Here is a 23,785-nt window from a genome sequence, read left to right as displayed (position 1 = left end):
GAATATTTTTCTTGTGTTTGTTTTTTTAATTAAGCTGAATTTGAGTTGGATTTAAGAAATGTTGCAAATGCATGTCTATCTTAGCTCAATATAGGATTATGGTTTTGCGAACCATGTTGTACTTAAGAAGACTTGAAGCCATACAATTTCCCAGCAAGTTTGGTGGCATAAAAATGTCTAATTGGGACAATAAAGTGTCATTCCCTCTCTATTTATTTCCAAGCGCAGCATGGCTTTTGAGCTGGTGGTGGCAGAATCATGCTGGGGGAGAGAGAAGCTGGTCAGATCAGCAGGTCAGACAGTACAATCCTAGAAGAAAACATATTAGAGGCTCCAAATTACTTGAAACTAAATTTGAGCTTTAAAATGTGAATATGAGGCTCCAGCATGGTTTTATATCAAGCCCTTGACAATAACACGTTGTTTACCAATATATTACTAGCTTAAATCATCGTTAGAGGTTGAACTCTCTCAGATGTTGTGACAAGCATCAGGGAGCTCAGCAGGAGGCTGTATCTCTCCCAACAGCTGGCCAGGCTGCATGCGATGAGCTCCACCATAGACTACAATGGTCAGATTTTGTGACTGCTCTGAAGAATGGGTTCTGGTGGAAGGGGAGGATGTGTACATTTGGAAAAAGGCTGGCCTAATGTTGAAAGAGGCACTGATACGCACATCTCTGGCAGAGGCGCGTTTGCAAACAGCGGCCTTTGAAATGACAGTATGAAGCACTCCAGGCGGGGTACGTCGGTGCTGAAAAATAGGTCACTGCCCTGTTTAAACTCGTGCTTTTTCTCAGCGTGGACAGTGAACGCAACATGCACAAGTGACACGCAGGAAAGGGTCGGTCCTGGCTTACCTTTACAGTAAAAACCCCGTGGATGTGGCCGAGATGTCCCCGGTCCAATCCACGTCTCCCTACGGAGCAAGAACTTCCCAAGTCTTTACAGGACCAAACTCCTTGTCAGTTGTGGCGTTTCTTCCCACTGGAATCGAAATATCCGGATGACAGGTCTTCAGAGAGTATTACCAAGTGTTCAATGAGGCGGTCTGTTCTAAGACCATTGTCGGGGTGGTTTTCAAGCTTGAAGAAATAAATCACATAAAAGCTCAAACTCGGCGTATAAGACAGCCGGTTGTTTAAATTACAGCCGATCTAAGGAATGACAGGGTGATGTTGCGCATGTTATGTTACAGCTGGAAACCCGTCAAAAAGTGTAAACACCCGAATCCATAGCCTGAAAATGAAAAGCACTGGTTGTGCTGTCTATCAAAAGCGCAGGGAGGATTTCTTTCCAGATTCAAAGCCCATCGCTTAATAGCAACGCTGGTCTAACAGGGGTTTCCTATGGGGTGGTCGGACCGGAGGGATGGCACGAAGTGGTCGACAGGAAAAAGACAGGGCGGGTTCGCGACGGGGTGTGGGGCTGAATGTGGGAGGATCGTCTCCCTTCTCTTGTCGGTGCTTTTCCAGATGCCAGCGTTAGGTAAGTCAGATTTCTTTTTTAGCGCCCCGCGTCTCCTCTAAGCGTTTTCCTTTGGAGACGCTGAGTGTTGATGGTAGTTATCCCCCTCCGCCGTCTGACGCACACAGACATCCGCCCGGAGCCCAGCAGCCAGCCAGCCCGTCAGGACCAGCCCAGAGCCTGCCACCTCAGCGCATGCTTACTGCTCCGCCCATCCATCATGGGCAGTCCCCGGCTTTCCTCCAAGTATCCACCTCCTCTCTCCGACCACGTCTGTGTGTCTGTCCTCACATTCAGCCGGTCCTCAAAAAGCAAAACCCGCATTTTTCAATGTTAGTCTGTGTGTACACATTAGTGCTGAGCTTCGTCACCTCCTCTTACCAGAAGCCTGCGCAAAAGCAATTAAATCTGCATTACATAAGACAAAAAAGTTCACATGAGTGACAAGACTTTGCATGAAGTAAAAGCATAAGAAATGGGTATTAAAGCTGTACACTTTCTCTTTTGATTAGAAATAATGTTTTTTCGGTTCTTACAAGGCACATGTGGGCGTTCTTCACATCCTCAAGTGCAGCAAAGAACCCAGTTAGAGCCATTTTACATCTGCTCTGGTACAGAGCTTTTAAAACGTTGTCATACACCACATTTTCACGTTTTGTCAAGTGGAGACAAAATATTTTACAAATAAATACCTGAAAGTGTGACTTTTTGTTTGTATTCAGCCCACCCGAGTCAATACTTTGTAGAACAGCTTTTGCCTGGATTACAGTTGCAACTCTTTTGGAGTATGTCTGTCAGCTTTGCACATCTACAGCCTGAAATTTTGGCCCATTCCTCTTTGCAAAAATGCTAAAGTTAGATCAGACTGGATGAAGAGTGTTCGAGGACAGCAGTTTTTATTTCCTCCCACAGATTATCAATTGGATTTAGGTCTGGACTTTGATTAAGCCATTGTTACATAGGCTTTGTTCTAAAACCATTCCATTGTGGCTTTAGACTCATGTCCCCTGCAGCCTGAAACCTACTTTCTTCCAGGGGTGTCTTTTATTTAAGTCCATCCATTAATCCCTGTGGTCTTTTTATTAAACAAAAAAACATATGACAAACATTTATCACATACAGGGTTTATGTTGGGGTACAATTCTGGCTATTTTGGCTTCATAAATGTGTACCTGATGTAACACCTTAAACCGAAATAAGGTATTGTTTAAATAAAAGCAAACCCACACATTGTAGCTCTGGCTGTATGTTTAAGGTCACTGTCCTGCTGGAAGGTCAACCTGTTACCCGGTATAAAGTCTAGTGCAGCATCTAACAGGTTTTCGTTCAGCATTGTACGTAGTATTTAGCTCCATCCATTTATCGAACAAGTCTGAACAGCTTCCAAGTGCTTCCTGCTGAAGAAGACGATCATCAGAGCCTGATGCTACCGCATTTTTAATTGTGGGAATGGCGTGTTCAATTTTCTGACACACACAGATTTTTGCATGTAGGCCAGAAGGTTCAATTCTAGTTTCATCTGTTCAGAATAACTGCCTCCACATATTTGTATATTTGCTGCATCCCTACCATGGCATGTGGTAAACTTTAAATGGGGTTTCTTATGGCTTTCTTTCAACATTGGCTTTCTTCTTGCCACTCATCCATAAATGCCAGATTTGACGAATTCTTGAATAATAGTTGGCAAAATATTCTTCCACTAGAGCTGTAAATCCCCGAATCTTCTCCCGAGTTACCTTGGACCTCTTGGCTGCTTCTTTTGATTAATTCTGTCCTTGCCTGGTTTGCCAGATGGACAGCCATACTTGATAGGTTTTGCAGTTGTTTCATGCTCTTTCTATTTTTAAATGTTGGATTGAACAGTACTCTATGAGATGTCTAGAACTTTGGATATTGTTTTATAACCTAACCCTGCTTTAAACATCTCAACAACTTTATTATTTATTTGCCTGATGTGATAGTTGGTCTTCATGATGCTGTTTGTTCAAAATATTCTTTGACAGAACAGGAAGTAAAGACTTTATTTCCAGATTTACAATTAAAATCCAAAATATATTTAAGTTTGTAACTTCTTGATAGACCTAAGCTGTGATATAGTAGCTGTAGTAAATTCAAACATTTCCATACAAGTTTTGATGCCTTGTGGACCAACTGCCATTGTTGTTTGTTCCTATCTCCCATTCAATCTTTCTTCACTTATCAATGAGTCAATCCTGTAAACTTATATGCATTTTAAGACTATCTCATAAAATTTTAGTAATGGAAAAAAATGCTCTATCTCATTTAGGATATATTGCTCCAGTCATTATCACTGGCTATTAAATCACAGAGCTACCTAATTTGATTTCTACTTAACCCTGTTAATTTACCACAGTGACAACATCAATAGGGTGCAGTTGTACGACCATGACTTGGAGGTGAAAGTGTAGCTTGTGAAGTGGATTTCAAGGGAGCATTTTTCTGTCTTTTTCTGCCAAAGTGTTTTTCCATAAACATTAACAATGCTGCATTAGCCATGTTTGATTGGCCATCAGTTTTACCAGCTAATCCAGGAGTTACGTTTGCATGAAGACATCCCGATGGTGTCTATAACAACTATAACACCTTTTTTTTACCTGGTAACAGGAGACAAACTGTAAAACTACACTCATATCTTCTCAACATGATCTTGTGTTAGTCCACAGCTTTAGCCCCCCCCCAACCCACCCTTCAAGTTCTCATCAGCTACCACTAGAGGGCGTCGAGAAACCTCAGATAAATAGCTGATGAAACTAATCTTAGTATTTCTTTTTAAAAGTTTTCAAATAACTATTTTATAAAAAAAATTCAAAGCTGTGTTATTAAATATCTTTTGTAAAGCAGATATTTCCCAGACTAATAATTCTGTAAGTGTAAAGTGTCCCATGCGGGGACCTTGAGGCCTCCATGCCTCATGCTTCCAGCCTTTTTGAATGAATATACAGTCAAATATATTTTGAGTTGCCAGTTAGTAAAAAAACATGTTAAGAGATTCCTATGTGGATTTGATTTAGGCACCCCTTCTAATTAAATAGAATTTTAACATTTGAGAGCTGTACCTTATGCAGAAAATGAGTTTAGTTACTAGAAAGTGAGTTTAGTAACTTATTAAACTAACATACAAACTAGTAAAATAACTTCATTATTGTCAGTAAACAGCTGAAATGTGTTTCACAACAATTATGGTTTCCAAACTTTTCTTCAAAGGTTTTTTTAATTAAAAATGTACAAAATAAATGTGTGAAAGATCTTTTTTTTCCACCACAGCAACAATAAACAAAACCTGCAATATTTCAACAACACAACAAAGTCTGACTTTTGTAGAAAAGGGATCAGTAATTCATTGTAGATCTGAAACATAAAAGGGTCTTCCATGTTTAAAAGAAACAGACAATTGCATAGATTTTGTTGGATAATTTTTCTTTTGTTGTGGTCTAGAACATCTTAAGTCTATTCTCACCAACAAAAAGAGGACATTTTCTTCACTTCACTTTCGTCACTTTTTCTTCAGAAATGCCTGCTGTAGTTGAATGACATTTAATGAATAAGCTCACCCAAGTCCGCTTATGAGTAAAGTCACTGGATGTTTGTCATCCTTTTACTATCAAATGAAATGCAAAAGGCCTTGTTAATAAAATGCAAATATTTTGTTTTGTACCAAACATTTTACATTGTCATATTTACATTTTTCAATGAAATAATAATCTCACTCTAAAAATAAAAGAAGTGTGTCCATCTGCATCACCCACCTGTGCTGGCTGGCCATATTTGCACCGTTCTTGAATTGTGGTCCGGTCACTCAAAATTATTTGGAGGGCCTCAAATGGCCCGCAGACTGCTCTTTGAACACCCCTAGTGTAGGGTCTGCACCTTCACTTGACATCATTACCAGAACAAGTAATACATTTCTAGTTCTGCTCATGTAGTGGACTCTAATCATAGTTTTTATAAGCTGAAATACAATAAGTAGCCTCAATAAATTTAACATTTAAATTATTAATAATCCTATAATCAGATAACAGAGTGAATGGAAATTTCCAAATAATTAAGAAAAATATTTGTAATTTCTTTCTTTTTTAAAACCCTGTGTTTTATCTCAGTTTTCTGCAACACTTTATGTAAAAGGAATGATCATTCACTGTTGTGTTCTAATGCAAATGCTTGCAGCACGAAATTGGCTTGCGCGACCTTGCATCTGATGAACCTTTTAAATCAGGTTGGTATTTACCCTTCCACCTACGCGGTGATCACCATACAGCCGGTGCGGCGTGTCATCCAGCAGCAGCAGCAGTGTCCCTGAAAGGCCCCCCTTTGCGTTGTTGCTGTGCAGCGCTGCCAGCTGGTCAGCTGATCACTTATCGCAGCTGTTCCAGTGCTCGTCCCTATAGATGCTGCTCTCGCTCTTTATTTACCGAACCGCCAGGCAGGGGGTTGGAGCTCCAAGAGTGCCACAATTCAACAAATAGACTAATATTACTTTTAAATTGATTTAAAGAACAAAAACATAGATTATTTCATGGTGCACTTTAGCACAGGGACCACTAAACAGTTACATAAAGCTCGAAATATTTATATCGTTTTTTTCTTAGTCATGTGCATCCCGATAAATTAGAACATCTTTAAAAAGTTGTTTTATTTCAGTAATACAATTGTAATACAATAAGAGATTTATTTCAACTGTTTTTTTCTGTACATTTAGATGATTAGTAAGGCCTACAGCAAATGAAGCAAATTATTCAGTTTTTCACAAAATTATAATATTACACAAGTAAAAGGATTTTTAAAACATAAGTGTTGGCTAACTGAAAGGTATGTATATGTATTGCACACTATGTGCATTCGGTGCTTGTTAGGGCTCCTTTTGCACAAATTATTGCATCAGTGCAGCGACAAATCCAGCAAAACATTTTGATTACAATTTAACCGAAAAATGTTGGTTCGTGATACATTCCATTTGTTGGAATTTCCGATCTCCGAGTAGGAAATTTCAACTAGAACATCCTCGAAAGTCAGAATTATGAGTCGAACAATCAGGACAACTCGACCATACCCGACTTCTGCATTTAAGATGGTTGCCACCCGCACCAATATTAGTAAAAAGTTCTTACTTTGACTGTTTTTAGCAGTTCTTTATTATTTATGAAACATTTAGTCTGTTGAACATGTACTACTTTTCAGTGTTTAGAAGGGTTTTTCAACGCTGTTTATATCCACAAAAAACCGCTTAGAACAGTGTTTATTGTCATTGTTATTGTTGTAAGACTGCTGTTACAGCTGCCAGCAATATGAACAAAAATAAGCAGGAAACTGGAACGCTACAACTCGGAGATGATGTAAACTCCGACTTTCCAGTTCCGACTTCCGAGTTTAATGGAATGCAGCGTCAACTGTTAGCTCATTTGTTATGTGGGGTGTCCAGCAGAGAGCATTAAGGCAGATATGCTTATATGGGTTGAACTGTAAATTAATATATTAACTGTGCAAAAGTTGATAACTGCTATATGACTTGACATTGTAAAAAGTCTGTCTTGGAACAGGAAGTCAAGCTTGAATCCTGGTTGGACTAATTTAGCGATAGGGCTAATGCTACAGTTAACTTACTAGCAAGCTAAGCATCTTAAACCTGAGGGAGTTGTCAATGAACACAAAATCTTAGCTGTGGTAGTCAGGTAAAAGGTTTGCATGTCCCGTTGTTACATTAGATTTAAAAATGTTTGTATCAAGCTTTAATTGGTTTAGTGACATCACTACGCTACCTTGTAATAGCAGGTTTTACAGCTTGCAATTTGAACCCTTTTTAAAGGGTACTGGCACTGTTGTTTCTAATGAAAGAGACATTTTAGCTATGGTTATTGCTGAAAATATTTACATTCCACCTTTTTACAATAGAATCTGTACTATTTTGTTAAAAGTGCCATGCTCCTAGCTAGCATGCTAGCACCTTTGACAACTAACAAGCTTCCTAACCCTGGGACACTTGTTGCTAATGAGGCATGTTAACTGGTTTTGTCCAGAAAAGATTCATACGCCTCATTGTTAGAATATGATCAAAACGTTTATTTCAATTTCACAAATGTTTTCTATCCTAATCAAAAAACTATAATTTTTTTGTTTCCTTTTATTATCTGAGGAAAAGGTTGATGAGCAAACAATCCTCATAATCATAAGTTAACTATTTTTGTTGAGTAAATACATTTAAAAATGGAATTGTTAGGTTTTAACTAATTTAAGTTTCTTTTAGCTGTTAAAAACAGTCTCTACTCAAAAATATTCATCAAACTCTAAATAAAATGTATGTAAATTCTTATATTTTTTTCATTTGGTAAATTCAGTTTGTTTTGTTGTTTTTGTTTGCGTGTTGATGTTTATTGTACTGAATGATTGCTGTAATATTAAATGTATAGTATTTTCTAACAATTTTTTTCCCCCTTAAGTTAATCAGATTTATTTGGCGTCTCTCAGCGCTAAATAGTTCTTTGTTTACACGCAGTTCCCCCGTCTCTGCGGAAGGAGGCATTTGGTGGTGCGGTGTGTGACTCCTACCAGCTGTTTCCCGCCTTGAAAGCAATCCGATCAGCTGCACACACATCAACACACACTCACACACACAGAGACACGGTCATGCAGAGGGGGAAAGCAAAGGGGAGGGAGAAGGAGAGGTAGAGCGCCACACACAACGAGGGAACCCCATCAGCTGGAAGTCGAGTAACATTACAACTCTCGGTAGCCTCAAAAAGAACTACAATACACGGACGAGGGATTCGGATTTACTTTGAGGATTTAACCCGCGTCGGATCACGGGATTTTTGTCAGCTGTTTCCCTTTAATCTAGGGAGACTGCCGTTTTGTTTTTTTGTTTTTTTTAATTTTGGTGAAGGGGGCCAAGCTGGCGAGAGGCGAGCATGGAGTATTTCATGGTTTCAGCTCAGAAGGTGCCCCCGCTGCAACATTTCAGGAAAACGGAGAAAGAAGTGATTGGTGGTCTCTGTAGGTGTGTATATAAACCACATGTGCTCAATTCAGTACGAATATAACTGTAAGAGCTGTCCACGCACTGAGGCAACATGTTTGATCTGATCTGTTATTGTGTACACGACTCGCTCACGGAGGAGCTGCGGGGACTAATTAACACCAAACACCGGTGTTATACCGCAAATGAGCGCCTTGGTCTCTAGTGCTGCGAGTGCAACGTCTCCTGTCCTGTATTTTGCTCATTTGGTGTAAAAATATATGTATTTTGAGGCTAACAAACATAAACCACGTGGTTCCGTGCACACCACGCTGCTACTCCGCTCCAGTGCACATCCCGTATCTATTTATCCTCATACGTGCTTTTAATTTGCATAAGAAAATTTAATGTTTTACTAATGGATCCTGTGGTCCTTAAAAGGGTCAGTTTTAGCTGAACACATCTTTGGGGGGACATGATTTGCTGAAAGAGAGCCGAAGTTATTGTGGGTAGTGCGGCCATGCTTGTGGCTTGAGCTAAAAGTGATGGGGGGGGGGGGTGGTTGGTGTTAGTCTCGCGTTGGATGATCGAACTGTTTTCCGCTAATGTAAAATATAAACAGCTCTTCTCATATTGACCTTCTCTTTAATTTGTGATAAAATAATTGGGGTTTCTGTGCGGCTTGCTGGCGCTATCGAGCCTCCTCCACTGCGTCTTTTCATCCCGCACCTCTGCCATGCTGCCTGCCGCATTGTTGTAATGGCGGAGGACATGAAAAAGTCTGCTCGGAGCACCGAGGTGCTGTCGGGTCGGGCTCTGTGGTGACGAAGGGCTCTTTCCTATGGCTTTTGCTCATATTTTTTTAATGCGTATCAGATAACGGGATATTTGGCGTTCGAGGGGAGGCAGGAATATTAAAAGTTGCGTTATTAATAAGGGGGTGTGTATGTCGCTGAAGGCCCGTCGATACGTCCGCAGCCCTGCTTGTAGGAGGAGGCGGAGGAATCTTTTGCTGTTTGCTGCTGCGACTGCTGCGGGCGCATGGGTACTCTGGGAAATGTAGTCTCTGTTCTGTTTGTCTCAAATCATCCAACAGTCAGCTGTGAACAGATAAAATCAGCAAAAAATATAACGATATAACAAATGTCTATGCTCTGGTATAAAAATAAATATAATATACTACTGTAATCAGCTTTACATGTATTATTTTTTCTGTGCAGTGTCTATATTTTTATTTTAAAATAGGGGCTTTTAAGTGTTTTATAATAAAAAAAATATTGTACACAAATCGTAATGTAACTATACCTTTTACTTTTTTCAAAAAAATATCTAAAAAGTGAAACAATACATTTATTAAGATACACAAAGGTTTTGTAGCGAATTTCTGAACTTCGATTTTTGTAAAGCGTCACGATGACTTTCTGATGCAGATTGCTGTCAGTTGAGTGCATTTCTATTTTAGGTGTTTATAGTTACTTAAATATTATCTGTAAACAATATTATGAAATACAGATGCATATCTGTTGTTTGCCTCGTGTTTGTTAACTATGTTTATCCTTTACAGCATTGGTGTCTAGAGCTGCCCCAAACAATCAGCCAGAGATAGGACTCAGTCGATTTTCCCTTGGTTAATTCTGGTTATTCATCGGCAGGTCAAATAATGAAAATATAAATATATTGTCCTATTCTTGGAATTAATGAAAACTATCAACCCATTTTGGTCTATAAACACATCAATCTACAGCATGTGCTTTAATGTATTTTTTAAAATCAGATAACGGTTAAGGAGATATTTCTTATATGGTTCTGGATAATCTGCAGCGCATTTTTCTGTTTGTGTATAATTGGTATTAGCCAGAAGAGGCCTGATTGTTCATTACTGGTACAATGCAAGGTTGACTGAATATATCACCAGAATAAGATGACCCTGTTTTGGCAAATTAAAGTGTAACTGAACGGTAAAATAAATGGGAGTCACAGAATATTGTTGACTTATGCATTTTATTTTTCATCTGGATGGGAATGAGATTTCTGAGTACTAAATCTGCCATTCGCCTGTTTACAGTCTGGTGAAGTACCTAGGAGATTTATTATAAATTATTACATTAACAGCACAGACGTTTCAGCCTTATTTGATTACCTGGTTCTGCTCCTCTTTGTTTTCAAAAAGCATTAATTGGATTTGATCATATTCTTATGTTTTTTTGGCAGTTTGTGCCTGTGTGTATCTACACACTTAGCATTCAGACATGCGTGCATATCCTTTTTTTCTCATCTCTGTCTGCACCACAGTTCCTGGTGTTTGCGCTGAGTCAGTACAGCATAGAGCTTGACATGAGATGCAGAGGTGGAAGTAGAGGATGTTGCAGGAAGTGCTCTTAGAATATCCCCTAACTTGAACACCAGCACCTGGCTTGCACAGGCTAATTTTGAATATATTTTACTTACAGTGGTAAAATGCATACATTGCAAGAGTCCTGCTTTCAGTGCAAAGCATGGAACCAATCATAAGCTGCCAGTCTGGTTTGTTTTTCTACTCCTAATATTTTAGTTCTAAGTAATTAATTCCTGCTTTTGTCTAATGCAAGGATGCATAATCTCTGAAATATAAGGTCATAGGGTGAGTCAAAATGCATTTGATAAGCACATCATAATAAGTTTGTCTGTAGCTGCTTGTATGCAAGAAAAGTTTCTGCTGAAGTTAAGTTGATCCTGATTCCCAGCTGAAGGTTTTATCTGCACTCACAATTTATGGTCAACTAATGGATTTGCTTCCCTCCCTTTTTTGTTTCTCCCTCAGTCTGGCCAACATTCCTCTGACCCCAGAAACAGCCAGGGACCAAGAGAGGCGAATTCGCAGAGAGATCGCCAACAGCAACGAGCGTCGGCGTATGCAGAGCATCAATGCTGGATTCCAGTCACTTAAAACACTCATCCCACACAGTGATGGGGAGAAGCTCAGCAAGGTGGGTCTCAAACTGTGGGTTTGAATTAGGCCGTGTGAAAGTATTTATTCGCTTCAACTTTCTTTGGATTTTATGTGATGGGCAGAAACACAAGGGCATAGTGCTTTTCTTGATCTAAGTAAAAACTAGTGCAGCCAACTGCCTATAGAAGTTAGTAAATGCAGTCCACTTGTGTGTGTGTGTAAATACAGCTGTTCTTTGAAGGCCTTAGTGGTTTTTTTTAGGGAACCTTAGTGAACAAACGGCTTCACGACCACCAAGGACACATCAGACTGACCAGGGCTAAATTTGTGGAGAAGACATGGCCGTCCGCCTGAGACGCAGTGCTGGGAGACCATTAATCAGCAGGCAAGGCAAGGTGCACTTCCTTTGTCTGGAGGAGCTGCAGGGATTCACAGCCCAGTTGGGAGAATTTGTCTACAAAAGAGTTATTACACCTGCCCTTTACAAATTTGGACTTTATGGAAGATTGGCAAGAGCAAAACCACTGTTGTAAGAATCCTAAAGGACGTCCCATTTGGAGCTTGCTTCAAGTCGTGTAGTGGAGACTGCAAACACGTGGAATAAGGTGCTCTAATCAGATAAGATGTAAATTGAACTTCTCGGCTTACATACAAGACGCTATGTGTGGTGGTAAACCTACCATTAACATCACCCTAAACAGCCAGTCTCCAATATGAAACATGATGGTGGAAAAATCATGCTGTGGGAGTCTTTTTCTTTAGCAGTGACAAGCTTATGAGTGGTGATGGGCAGATGGATGGAGCTCAATACAGAGCAATCCTGGAAGAAAACCGCAGTAAAATACATTGATGTTTGTTGCTGCAACATGCCAAAGTGATAAAGAGATATTGATACTTTTGCAGCGGACTGTAGATGTATGGGTTTGAACTTGCTGTCATAACTAAACTCCTGATATTCTTCAGGCTGCAATCTTGCAACAGACAGCTGAGTACATCTTCACTTTGGAGCAAGAGAAGACACGGCTATTGCATCAGAACAGTCAGCTCAAACGAATCATTCAGGTACAGAAGTATGCATGAATATTTCCAGACTTCTCTTCAGTTTCAGCGTTCATCTAAACCAGGTGTCTCAATCTATGCTTGTGCTCTCCAGGAGTTAAGCGGTTCCTCCCCGAAGAGGAGACGTGCAGAGGAGAAAGATGAAGGCATCGGCTCACCAGACATCCTGGAGGAGGAGAAGACTGAAGACCTGAAGAGGGAGATGATTGAGCTGAGGCAGCAGCTGGAAAAGGAGCGCACAGTCAGGATGGTGCTGGAGGATCAGGTAACAGTCGGTTGGGGAAAAACCACACAGCGGGGCACATTTTCACAAGTTTTAAGTGCAGTGACTGACGCACCTTTTTCTCAACGTGTCCTGCACGGCAGATGCGCTCCCTGGATGCTCAGCTGTACCCAGAGAAGCTGAAGGCGATCGCCCAGCAGGTCCAGGAGCAGCAAGCCCAGACTCAGAGTCTTGTTCATCTGCAGAAGCAGCTAGAGAGGGACCTCACTCCAGCACACAGCCCCCAGGTTGAATCCATCTCACTCCGGCTCTCATTAACACCAAGATCTTATAAAGAATTTAGATTATTTGCTGACTAATCTTAAATTTTAGTAGCTGCTTCGTTTTATCATCCTAAAATGAGCTTCCAGCATTTAGTGAAGTGTTTAAATTCCCCATAGATTATTTTTAATTTCACATCTCATAAAATGTAGTTTATTTGATGCTCTTTAAGCTAAATAATTTAAAATTCAGATAAAATAAAGACACATTTTGACCAATCTTTAAATTTTACAAAGACATTGTTGTATAGGAGAGTCATCCCTAGGCCTACAGTCAAAGGTCAACAGCCATGACAATTTTAAAGTGTGTCAAACGAGCTGCTCACACATCCCCTCACTGTGCCTGTTCCCTCCATGACATCTTTGTCTTCCCATTTCCTCAGCTTCACCCCGACAGAGCAAGAGGTCAGCCCTGATATGATGTCATCAACATCACACTGAACTAATTAGGCCCATGTATATATCAGTCTGCTTTAAAATGACAGCAAAAAAACTTTGTTTTTGCCTGACTGAAATTACTACGATTTCTTTTTAGGAGTTTTTTCGAACATAAGGATATTTAGGCTTCATCACAGTAAAAGGCATCATATTTGAACTTGTTTACTCCTTAAAATTTTTTATCAAATTATTTTTGATCATAAATGTAAATGTTTTTGTTTTTAGTAAGTGTTTATTGTTGTTTGTTTATTGTGTGATTATTTTTGCTTTCAGGTGTTGGCTCCTGCTACCCCGCCGGCACCCACACACCATGCCACCGTCATCGTTCCTGCACCTGCACAGACTCCCCAGTCCCATCACGTTACCGTGGTAACCATGGGCCCAACATCGGTTATTAATTCTGTGTCCACATCTCGACAGAACCTGGACACCATCGTTCAAGTAAGCTGCAGTTAAAACTCAAATGATTACTGTGGTCTTTTTCTCCACATGCGACCACTAGAGGGCGCTATAGTCCCTGACATGTCTCTTCTATTATTCCCCAGGCAATCCAGCATATCGAGGGCACCCAGGGAAAGGGTTTCGAGGAAGAGCAGAGGAGGGCGGTCATCGTTACTTCGGGGCGCATGCTCTCTGACGCGGCGGGCTCAGACACGGCATCGAACAGCGACGGACCCGACGAGTCTTCGCTGCCATGAGCTCGTCTCCCTGAAGGCTCGTGTACCGTACACCTTCATACACACACACACTCACAGACAAAAGGGCCCCAGAGCAGACCAGGGCTACGGGAGACCACAAACTCACAGCACTCTTGATCAGTGGGCATAAACCAGGCTGGTTGTTGGATTATAGCACTCATTTTGACTTGTTTGTTTTTGTTTTTCTCTTCAACAGATTTTATGAAAATAGGCCCCTGAAAAGGTTTACAATTACACATGCATACCCATAGTTTCTCTCTTTTTTTTGCTTACCTCCAGCCTCAGCTCTTTTACTCACCTACACAAACTCTTGTCTCTTCGTGAATCTATGGAAATATAATTAAAGCTACTACTTTGCAGATTGATTTTTATAGACTCGGTCAAACTGGAAACTGGATAAATATCTCCATTAGCTGCTGGGACTGTCCTCCTCGCGCTGTGACTGATCAAAGAAACGGGAAAGAGGTCCACAGGTGTGACACCGGCACGCTTCACCTGAGCGTAAATATTATGAAGATTGATGCCCTATCAAAAAGCTTCACTCGAGAACTATCTGAGCTGTTTGCAAAGACACTGTGAGCTTGCAAGACTGTCCTTAAAGTTTTTTGTTATTTTATTGTTGTCAAAGTCAAATTTTTCATGTTTTTCCTCTTAATGTCTCCACTAGAATGTTAAAACAAAATCTAAAAGCTGTTTTAATGGCTGACTGGTGCTCATATGAAAAGAGAGTGCACTTACTGGTTAAAAACTCCAGTTTTGTTTAGTTTTTTTGTTTCTTTTGCTGGGCTGGGATCCCAGTAATCCCACATCTTGCCTGTACTGTCCTTACTGTTGATATCCTCCACGTTTTGAGTATAAAAGCACCTGACCTGGTATTTAAGCTAGTATGTGGGCCATGTTGAGTACTTTTGAGGAGTGTGTGTCTCTCGAGTGTTTTGAGGCAGCAGGGTTTAGTGGTGCCCGGGACTCTGGTAGTCTGAAACACCGCCACTTTAGCCTTGGAACGTACGACTCGTTTATGCGAAAAGGACGCATAAAATCACTTATTCGCTCGATCTTAAGAGCCTGTTTCATTGTTTGTTCCACCTTTTGGAACTACTCACACCTCACAAACTGTTAGGAATATTTGGCATTTGGGTAAAATATATGGAAAACGTAAAGAGATCATGCTACAGTGATATTATATCATAAAAGTAGGATACTTAAGTAGAGGCATGCTATGGTGATTTCCTCGTCTCAAACAATTTATTGAAACAAAATCCAACAACTCCTGCTGTTCACTTGTCAACTTATTGCCTGCTGAGGCATGGCCTTTCTTGAAGGGTGACCCTAAGGTTGTTGAGGCTCTAGGTTACAGAGTTACGCGCTTCTAGATGGTGACTCAGCTGATCCCATAGGTTTTCTGTGGGATTCAGCTCTGGAGAAAGGGCAGGCCACTCCATTCAAGGTGCCCCATTCGGCAACAGCCATTCCCTAATGATGTGACTTCGATTAGCCGGAGCAATGTCGTCCATGAAGATGAAATTAGGCAAGACCATGATGCCTGAGCCTCATCGTCATTCCAGGCACATTCCTTAAATGTGCCTGGAGTTGAGTGGCATTCATCATACGGTTTCGCAGGGCACCATTCAAACTGAAGCGGTCATCAGTGTGGCATTTGGCCAAAGGGCGTCCACTTCCACATCTCCTCTGACTCTTCCAGTCTCTCTGTATCTTTGTTGCAACCTGCTGATGACACTCTAAGCTCAGTGACCAATTCTGTCTGAGAAGAGGAAGTTGTGCAAAAAGCACTGAAACATTGAACAGTTGGACATGTTCATTCAAAGGTTTAAAGAAAATCACAATAAGTTCACTGGTAAAGGTTATAGTTTATTTCAGCTTAATCCTGAAATTTCGCCAGAAAGACGAATATCCCTATCTTTTTGTGAGTAGTGTTTATCAAATGAGAGTATGGTGAAATTTAAAGAAAAAGCCCAGTGAACTTGTTTGAGTGTGCCATTAATGGGGGACACTGGATTTTACTACATATGCTCTATGCATTTCCTAACATCCGTACTTTTTGTGTATTTTCCGTTTAACCTTTAAATGTAATGACTGATTGACCTGTCGCAAATAGAAGGGTTGCAGCTTGCCTTATTATTGGCTGCAGGGAGGCCATCTTTTCACACAGCTTCAGGGAACAATCTGGACGCTTTTCATTTAGTGGCAACAAATTTTTACCTCTGTGATCAGGCTTGTAAACACCAGATGTATGCCATTACATATATTTCCATTTATATAGTTATTTTGTGTTTTGTTTTTGTTTTTTTCATTACGTTTGCCCCAGAATGAAGCATATTGCTAATGTACACACTATGCTTAGGGTAAATTAATTAAATTTTAATTGTGTTTGGATATACAGTGCCTTGCAAAAGTATTCAAAACTTTTTATTATATATTGTCACATTAGATCAGCAGTCTTTAATGCTTTTACTTTTATGGGGTAGACCAACACAAGGTAGTGGATCACTGTGGCGTGGAAGGGAAATAATACAGGGTTTCTTAAATTTCCTCAAGCAGGTGGTTTTTTATGTGCAGCAAAGTCAGCTGATACCATGTATTATGATAGGGTTGGTTTGTTCATGATAATGTGAAGTGTTAGTTTGCCCCTGATTCTCAGTTGAATTTAGGTCTGGACTTTGACTAGGCTATTCTAACACATGGTTAGATCTAAACCATTTCATTGTAACTCTGGCTGTATGCTAGAGGTGCTATCGCTCTGGAAGGTGAACCCCCATCCCAGTCTCAAGTCTCAACAGGTTTTCTTCCAGACAGTATTGAGCTAAATTCATCTCCTATCAGTTCTGACCAGATTCCCTGTACCAGCTGCAGAAAAGCATCCCCACCGCATGATGTAGTGACTACCAAGTTTGAGCAATGGGGACCTTGTGTATAGCTCATGTGCAGTGTATGCTTTCTACCACTCATATTACTTTGGAGGTGGGCTATTGCTTGTCTCATCTGGCTCGAGCACCTTCTTCCACATTTTTGCTGTGTCCCTTACATGGCTTGAGGCAAATTTCAGGACACCTTATGGCTTGCTTTCTTTTTGTAAGCCCCGATTTGCACAAAGGTTGACTCTATTTACGTTATGTTAGATTTATCGCATAAAGTCTAACTGAATAAATGGAAACTTGTGGTTGTTGCATGCCAAAGTGTAAAACAGTTCAAGGGGTACTTTTGCAAAGCACTGTATGTGTAGTTTTGAAAGCTTTTGAGCTCCTAAGTGTGAAATATGTGGGAAAGAAACTTCCATACTAAGACATTCCAAGAAGTCATATTGAAGGTTTCCTGCGATCCTGCAGAAAAACCGAATCACGTTTTGGACTCTTTGGCTAATCTCAGCATTTAGAGGCAACTGTGCAAAGATTAAGCTTTGAACTGCTGGACAGGCGAGTTAAAGCCGAACACTCCTCTTCATGATCTGTGTGTTGGGAATTCCCCTTTTAAACCTGTTGATGTCAGGTGCGTAGGTTGTTGTTATAGGAACATGGGGGGGTGACTGAAAAACTGAAGATTCTTCTGGTTCCTCCCAGTATCTGCATTGGAAAGTGTTCCTGCTGATTCCAAGAACTGGTTACTCTCCATGCATCTGTCTTTATTCTGTGTTTTGCGTTACAAAGTTATAATGTGGGCATATCAGATTGTCGGATTAGTGGGGGAGGGACTAAGGATCACTAAATAGGGCGAAGATTACAAAGCACTTACTGTAATATACTGGAGTTTGCCTCTTTTTTATGTGTAAAGGAGGATCTCCTCATCTGAAGCTCTTGAGGTTATGATTAAAAAAACGCACAGCTGTGTATCCCCCTCTCCTCCATGTCAGTCCTCCTACATTTACCAGTTTACCCTTCATCTTTTTGCATCTTTTATCCAGTTGTATCATTTTTTTCTTTTCATCTTTACAGCTCAGTTTCTTCCCTCTTGTGTTTTTGTTTTTTTCTTCCTTTGTTCCCTTTTTTTTTTTTGTACTTTGTTAGACCGGTCAGTGCATATGGTCATCAAGAAGCTATTTTGTTTGGTTTTTGTTTATGTTTCGGGGATAAAGAGGCTTGTGCCTTTGTAAAGACAGAATAATAAAGTTTGTACTTTGTTTTTTAAACATTTGGCTGGTGTATGTGGTTTCTTTTGTTCCCTAAAAATATTTTATTATAGCACCCAGAATGACATGACTGGTTTGTCTGTGCCAATTCTGGTTGGTGACCGTTTGGGCAGCTGAGTCCAAGTGTCTGCTGCCAATTGGTTGATGGGCTTTGGAAGCACCCCCACCCCCTCATTGCTAAATTGAGACTGCCCACCTTGTATGTGACATGCACACCAGGGACAGTAGGTGGCATCTTGTGTCGTTTCCAGACATGCATTGAACCAATTAAAGTTCCCTCTTTTCACCCTCATCAAAGATCCCACAAGTTATGGTGGACAAATACCGATAATCATTTTAAATGTTTTAGCTGTTTTAACTTATCTTCATATAGACTCTAAAAGAATGGCAGCAAGTTAAAGGTTTTATTACAAATAAAGTTTTAAAAAATTATATTTTTATGTATGTTTTTTTTTTTTATTGATGCCAGCATCACAGTTTTAAAGTGTAAGATAAAATAAGTAATGTAAAAACTACCTGGTGCTATACATGTACATTTTAATGTAAATTAAAAATAATTTTCTTTCAGTAAATTCATTCAGAAAGTGAAAGTCACATACATTTATTACACACAGACTCAATATATTTGAGCTTACGGCTAATAGAATCTCAAAATGCACTTTCACAGAAAATTAAAATGTTACATAAGACAAAATAAAAATGATTTTTTTCTCCCTTCCACTAAGCTTTTCATCAATACTGGTAAAAGCCAGCTTTTGTGGCTTACCTTCCTTGTGGAGGTTGTCAGTGACTCTCAGGTGAACAACTTGTCAAGTCGGCAGTCTTCCTCATAATCGTGCAGGTCATTCAATTATATTTCTGGATTAAAAATGAAAAAGTGTGAGAACAAATCCTCTTTTTATTTTTTTATTTTATGTAATACTTCAATTTTCTTTTTTAATGTGGTATTTTTTAAAATAACTGAGTTTTGGGATTTCCTTAGCTGTAAACCATAATTGTCCAAACAAACAGGAATCAATGCTTGAGATGTATCACTTTTTATGTTTCACTTTCTGAATTAAATTGTTGAACACATTTTTATATGAATTTTCAATTTATAAAGATGCACTTGTATAATAACTTTGTTTTAAAAGTTTTAACTATACATTTAATTTTTTTTCTACATTTAATAATTGGCACATATCAATAACTGACTCCTTTAATGTTCAAAATGCCTGGATGTCTGAAAATGGAGGCCTTATGACTATGTATGACATTGGGGACATCTCTTGACATTGGGTTATATGTTCATTTTATCCATCACTGGTTCATCAGGGTTTAACAGTCTGAAAAAATAATGCCAGTGTTTATTATCTATATTTGAATGAAGAGCTCAAGTTGTCTAGAATCCATAAAAGCCTATTTACCTTCAGAATTAAGGTTTTACGCTCTGAAAATGAACATGCTGTAAGGTTTGGACACGCTCCACAAGTCATATGGGACCGACGCGGTCGGGAGAGAAACTTCCTGCCATATTTAGGGATTAATTTACAGTTAAACTGTTGATTCCCGAGGAATGGTGAGATTATGTTCGCCACTTTTTGTCTGCGTGAGTTTGATAAAACACTAATCCGCCCAGCGTTCAAGGCTGACTCAGGCGGACTCTCCTAACCCGATTACTTTCACCAGCTTGCCAGCCGTGTGAGTATACAGGTCCTTCTCAAAATATTAGCATATTGTGATAAAGTTCATTATTTTCCATAATGTAATGATGAATATTTAACATTCATATATTTTAGATTCATTGCACACTAACTGAAATATTTCAGGTCTTTTATTGTCTTAATACGGATGATTTTGGCATACAGCTCATGAAAACCCAAAATTCCTATCTCACAAAATTAGCATATCATTAAAAGGGTCTCTAAACGAGCTATGAATCTAATCATCTGAATCAACGAGTTAACTCTAAACACCTGCAAAAGATTCCTGAGGCCTTTAAAACTCCCAGCCTGGTTCATCACTCAAAACCCCAATCATGGGTAAGACTGCCGACCTGACTGCCGTCCAGAAGGCCACTATTGACACCCTCAAGCAAGAGGGTAAGACACAGAAAGAAATTTCTGAATGAATAGGCTGTTCCCAGAGTGCTGTATCAAGGCACCTCAGTGGGAGGTCTGTGGGAAGGAAAAAGTGTGGCAGAAAACGCTGCACAACGAGAAGAGGTGACCGGACCCTGAGGAAGATTGTGGAGAAGGGCCGATTCCAGACCTTGGGGGACCTGCGGAAGCAGTGGACTGAGTCTGGAGTAGAAACATCCAGAGCCACCGTGCACAGGCGTGTGCAGGAAATGGGCTACAGGTGCCGCATTCCCCAGGTCAAGCCACTTTTGAACCAGAAACAGCGGCAGAAGTGCCTGACCTGGGCTACAGAGAAGCAGCACTGGACTGTTGCTCAGTGGTCCAAAGTACTTTTTTCAGATGAAAGCAAATTCTGCATGTCATTCAGAAATCAAGGTGCCAGAGTCTGGAGGAAGACTGGGGAGAAGGAAATGCCAAAATGCCAGAAGTCCAGTGTCAAGTACCCACAGTCAGTGATGGTCTGGGGTGCCGTGTCAGCTGCTGGTGTTGGTCCACTGTGTTTTATCAAGGGCAGGGTCAATGCAGCTAGCTATCAGGAGATTTTGGAGCACTTCATGCTTCCATCTGCTGAAAAGCTTTAAGGAGATGAAGATTTCATTTTTCAGCACGACCTGGCACCTGCTCACAGTGCCAAAACCACTGGTAAATGGTTTACTGACCATGGTATCACTGTGCTCAATTGGCCTGCCAACTCTCCTGACCTGAACCCCATAGAGAATCTGTGGGATATTGTGAAGAGAACGTTGAGAGACTCAAGACCCAACACTCTGGATGAGCTAAAGGCCGCTATCGAAGTATCCTGGGCCTCCATAAGACCTCAGCAGTGCCACAGGCTGATTGCCTCCATGCCACGCCACATTGAAGCAGTCATTTCTGCCAAAGGATTCCCGACCAAGTATTGAGTGCATAACTGTACATGATTATTTGAAGGTTGACGTTTTTTGTATTAAAAACACTTTTCTTTTATTGGTCGGATGAAATATGCTAATTTTGTGAGATAGGAATTTTAGGTTTTCATGAGCTGTATGCCAAAATCATCCGTATTAAGACAATAAAAGACCTGAAATATTTCAGTTAGTGTGCAATGAATCTAAAATATATGAATGTTAAATTTTCATCATGACATTATGGAAAATAATTAACTTTATCACAATATGCTAATATTTTGAGAAGGACCTGTAGTGTGCATGTTTCAGAATTTGCATGAATACAACTAGGAACACAATCTCTGATATTTACATTTTGGATGTTGGTGTTAACTTTGTATGTATTCTGTTTTAATCTAGAACAAATTAAAATATGTATTTTCATTTTTCTTTAACTAATTACATGTCTACACTTATTTCCTTCTTGTCAGAACATTTTACAAGGTTTGGAGTATACACAATAAGGACCTTTTGGCCATTCCTTTTTCCATAATCTCTAGATCGCCCAGAGCACCTTGAATTCATTCTGTGCACAATTTTTTCTCATCTGAGATGGACTCAAAGTGGAAAAGTGTGCTGTGGTCGGACGAGTCCACATTTCATATCGCTTTTGGAAATTCGTGGATGTGTCCTCTGGGACAAAGAGGAAAGGACTATCTGGATAGTTATCAGCATAGTGTTGTTAAAAGGTAAGGTGATGTAACACAGTGGTAAAAGTGCCTCTGTCCCAGCTTCAGGTTGCAAGCATCACATTTAAAATGAGTGAATATTTGCAAAAACGTTTTTTGATGGACTGGCGACGTGTCCAGGGTGTACCCTGCCTCTCGCCCGTAGAATGCTGGAGATTGGCACCAGCTCCACCGTGACCCACTATGGAATAAGCGGTATAGAAGATGAATGAATATTTGCAAAAATGTTTTTCATTTAGAAAATTAAATATCTTGTCTTAGTTTATTCAACTGCTTATAGGTTGATCAGGATTTGCAAATCACGTATTCTATTTTTATGTTTTACAAAATGTCCCAACTTCATTGGAATTGGGGATGTCTGTAGATCAACACACTGCTGCCTTACATGAAGGGCATGTTCTCATCTCTCTCCCATTTTGAAGCATTTCTAAGACTCATTTAAATCCCTAGTAAAAAGAAGTATGAATTTCCAATTAAAAGATCCTATTAACTGATATACCTTAAAAAAAAGGGATATAAACTAAAAATAACACTTCCCTTACATTTAGTTTGTTATTGAGCTGTCTCAGTAGGTTTGGATTGTTTCCCCACTTAATAAATGTTCAAATTAATTTGTGTGAGAATGTGGTATTGCAATAAAAGATGTATTTATCATAAGGCTTTTGAAACATCTGTACAAGGAGTGCCAATGAACATGGAGAGCACTACATGGAAAAAGATTGTACAAATTGGAGTGACTCTGGATTGATCCAAGTCTTGCATGAAAGTAAAAACACAAAGACAGTTTCTTGTACATAAAGATTCTCAGTGGTACTTCAAATGCATGGACATCAGCCCTTCCACCAGCTGGCCCTCTGTTTGCCCCACCTCTTCCTTCTGCATGCACTCTAACCTTCCTGGCTTGGTATATATAGTCTGTGAGACTATCAGAGTTCTCCTGGCAGCCATCATGAAGGGTACTGTCTCGATCTGCTGTCTCCTCACCCTGCTGTTTTTGCAGGCCACAGCAGGTAAGACTCAAAGGCTTTATGGATAAAGGTCTGGTTTTAAATCCGAGGTGCATTTGTGGTATGATAAATTACACCATACTGCTGTTTGTTGGGAGAATTTGATGAAGATTTGAGAGTTTAGAGGTTGATGTGATTAAAGTTTACAGCAGGTAAAATGAGAAGCTGAGCTGTTCCGGTGAAGTTTTGTTTCCTGCTGATCTGAGATGGGTTCAGTACTACACAGTCCCACCCTGTTTGCAGTTAGCTCATGTTAATTCACCACTAAGTTATCTAAAGTGAAAATCTGATTTACGTTTTCTTATTTCCAATTTTGATTGGTTTCTGAAGGACTGACAATAAGGAATATTTAGCCTCGGCTGTGGCCTGATTGCATGTCAGCTGTCCCAAGGCATGGCACCTGCTGATGAAAAGTCTTAAAGGAGAGTAGAGCTGCCGTGTGGGGATATTTAATAGACACCGATTTGTTCTTCTCAAATCATTACTAAAAATTAGGTTATGCATTGAAGAATCTATTTTTGTGGGATGCTTTGTGTTTAATAAATAATGTCCCAAACTAAATTATGTGGAACAAATGAAAGAGAATTTCTTGTTCAGTAGTTCTGTTGCCAGGACACACTTTCTAAACCTGCAGCCCTGTCTCTGGGTCTCCAGTGGTGCAGTTATTGTTACCCTTGTCTGTCACCCCTGCCCGTCCTTGGGGTGCCGTTTCTCCCTCCACAGTCCGTAACCAGGCTTCTATGTTCCAGGCTTGTCAGGTGCCTAAGATTGGAAGACCTCCTGAAACCTAACACCGTCCGCC

General features: G+C 40.1%; 3 protein-coding genes and 1 long non-coding RNA gene across 7 annotated transcripts in view; 2 read left to right on the top strand and 2 right to left on the bottom strand.

Moving 5' to 3' along the window:
• LOC124862929 (zinc finger protein GLIS2-like) overlaps positions 1-1,645 on the bottom strand; it is a 38,034-nt gene extending 36,389 nt beyond the window's left edge. For all 3 annotated transcript variants that reach the window (XM_047357135.1, XM_047357134.1, XM_047357136.1), the window contains exon 1: positions 860-1,645. The gene's annotated coding sequence lies outside the window, so the exon portion shown is untranslated. The remainder of the gene's footprint in view (positions 1-859) is intronic.
• A 6,136-nt stretch (positions 1,646-7,781) lies between these two features.
• Positions 7,782-14,875, top strand: LOC124862675 (transcription factor AP-4-like). Its single transcript, XM_047356729.1, has 7 exons — positions 7,782-8,475; positions 11,234-11,399; positions 12,326-12,424; positions 12,516-12,686; positions 12,788-12,931; positions 13,676-13,843; positions 13,948-14,875. Exons 1-7 carry the CDS (start codon positions 8,387-8,389, stop codon positions 14,098-14,100), a joined length of 990 nt encoding a protein of 329 aa, XP_047212685.1. The 5' UTR covers positions 7,782-8,386; the 3' UTR covers positions 14,101-14,875.
• The window catches only part of LOC124862676, a 14,801-nt gene continuing 229 nt past the window's right edge, over positions 9,214-23,785 (bottom strand). Inside the window, exons 2-3 of the long non-coding RNA XR_007036978.1 lie at positions 19,008-19,099; positions 9,214-9,533 (exon numbers count right to left, since the gene is read on the bottom strand). This is a non-coding gene — a long non-coding RNA (uncharacterized LOC124862676). The remainder of the gene's footprint in view (positions 9,534-19,007; positions 19,100-23,785) is intronic.
• LOC124862673 (sarcalumenin-like) overlaps positions 22,910-23,785 on the top strand; it is a 26,976-nt gene continuing 26,100 nt past the window's right edge. For both annotated transcript variants that reach the window (XM_047356728.1, XM_047356727.1), the window contains exon 1: positions 22,910-22,986. In XM_047356728.1, coding sequence (XP_047212684.1) covers positions 22,926-22,986 — 61 coding nt within the window. In that variant the 5' untranslated portion in view covers positions 22,910-22,925. The remainder of the gene's footprint in view (positions 22,987-23,785) is intronic.

This window comes from Girardinichthys multiradiatus, chromosome X (genome assembly GCF_021462225.1).
Source record: "Girardinichthys multiradiatus isolate DD_20200921_A chromosome X, DD_fGirMul_XY1, whole genome shotgun sequence".
Taxonomy (NCBI): domain Eukaryota; kingdom Metazoa; phylum Chordata; class Actinopteri; order Cyprinodontiformes; family Goodeidae; genus Girardinichthys; species Girardinichthys multiradiatus.
This window is presented reverse-complemented; position numbering and strand designations above follow the sequence as displayed.

Bases quoted from the DNA above. Each gene is read 5' to 3' on its own strand.
- LOC124862675 (XM_047356729.1), top strand. From the start codon at position 8,387: ATGGAGTATTTCATGGTTTCAGCTCAGAAGGTGCCCCCGCTGCAACAT. The intron at 8,476-11,233 runs GTGTGTATATAA...TTTCTCCCTCAG, and splicing joins GTGATTGGTGGTCTCTGTAG to TCTGGCCAACATTCCTCTGA. The intron at 11,400-12,325 runs GTGGGTCTCAAA...GATATTCTTCAG, and splicing joins ATGGGGAGAAGCTCAGCAAG to GCTGCAATCTTGCAACAGAC.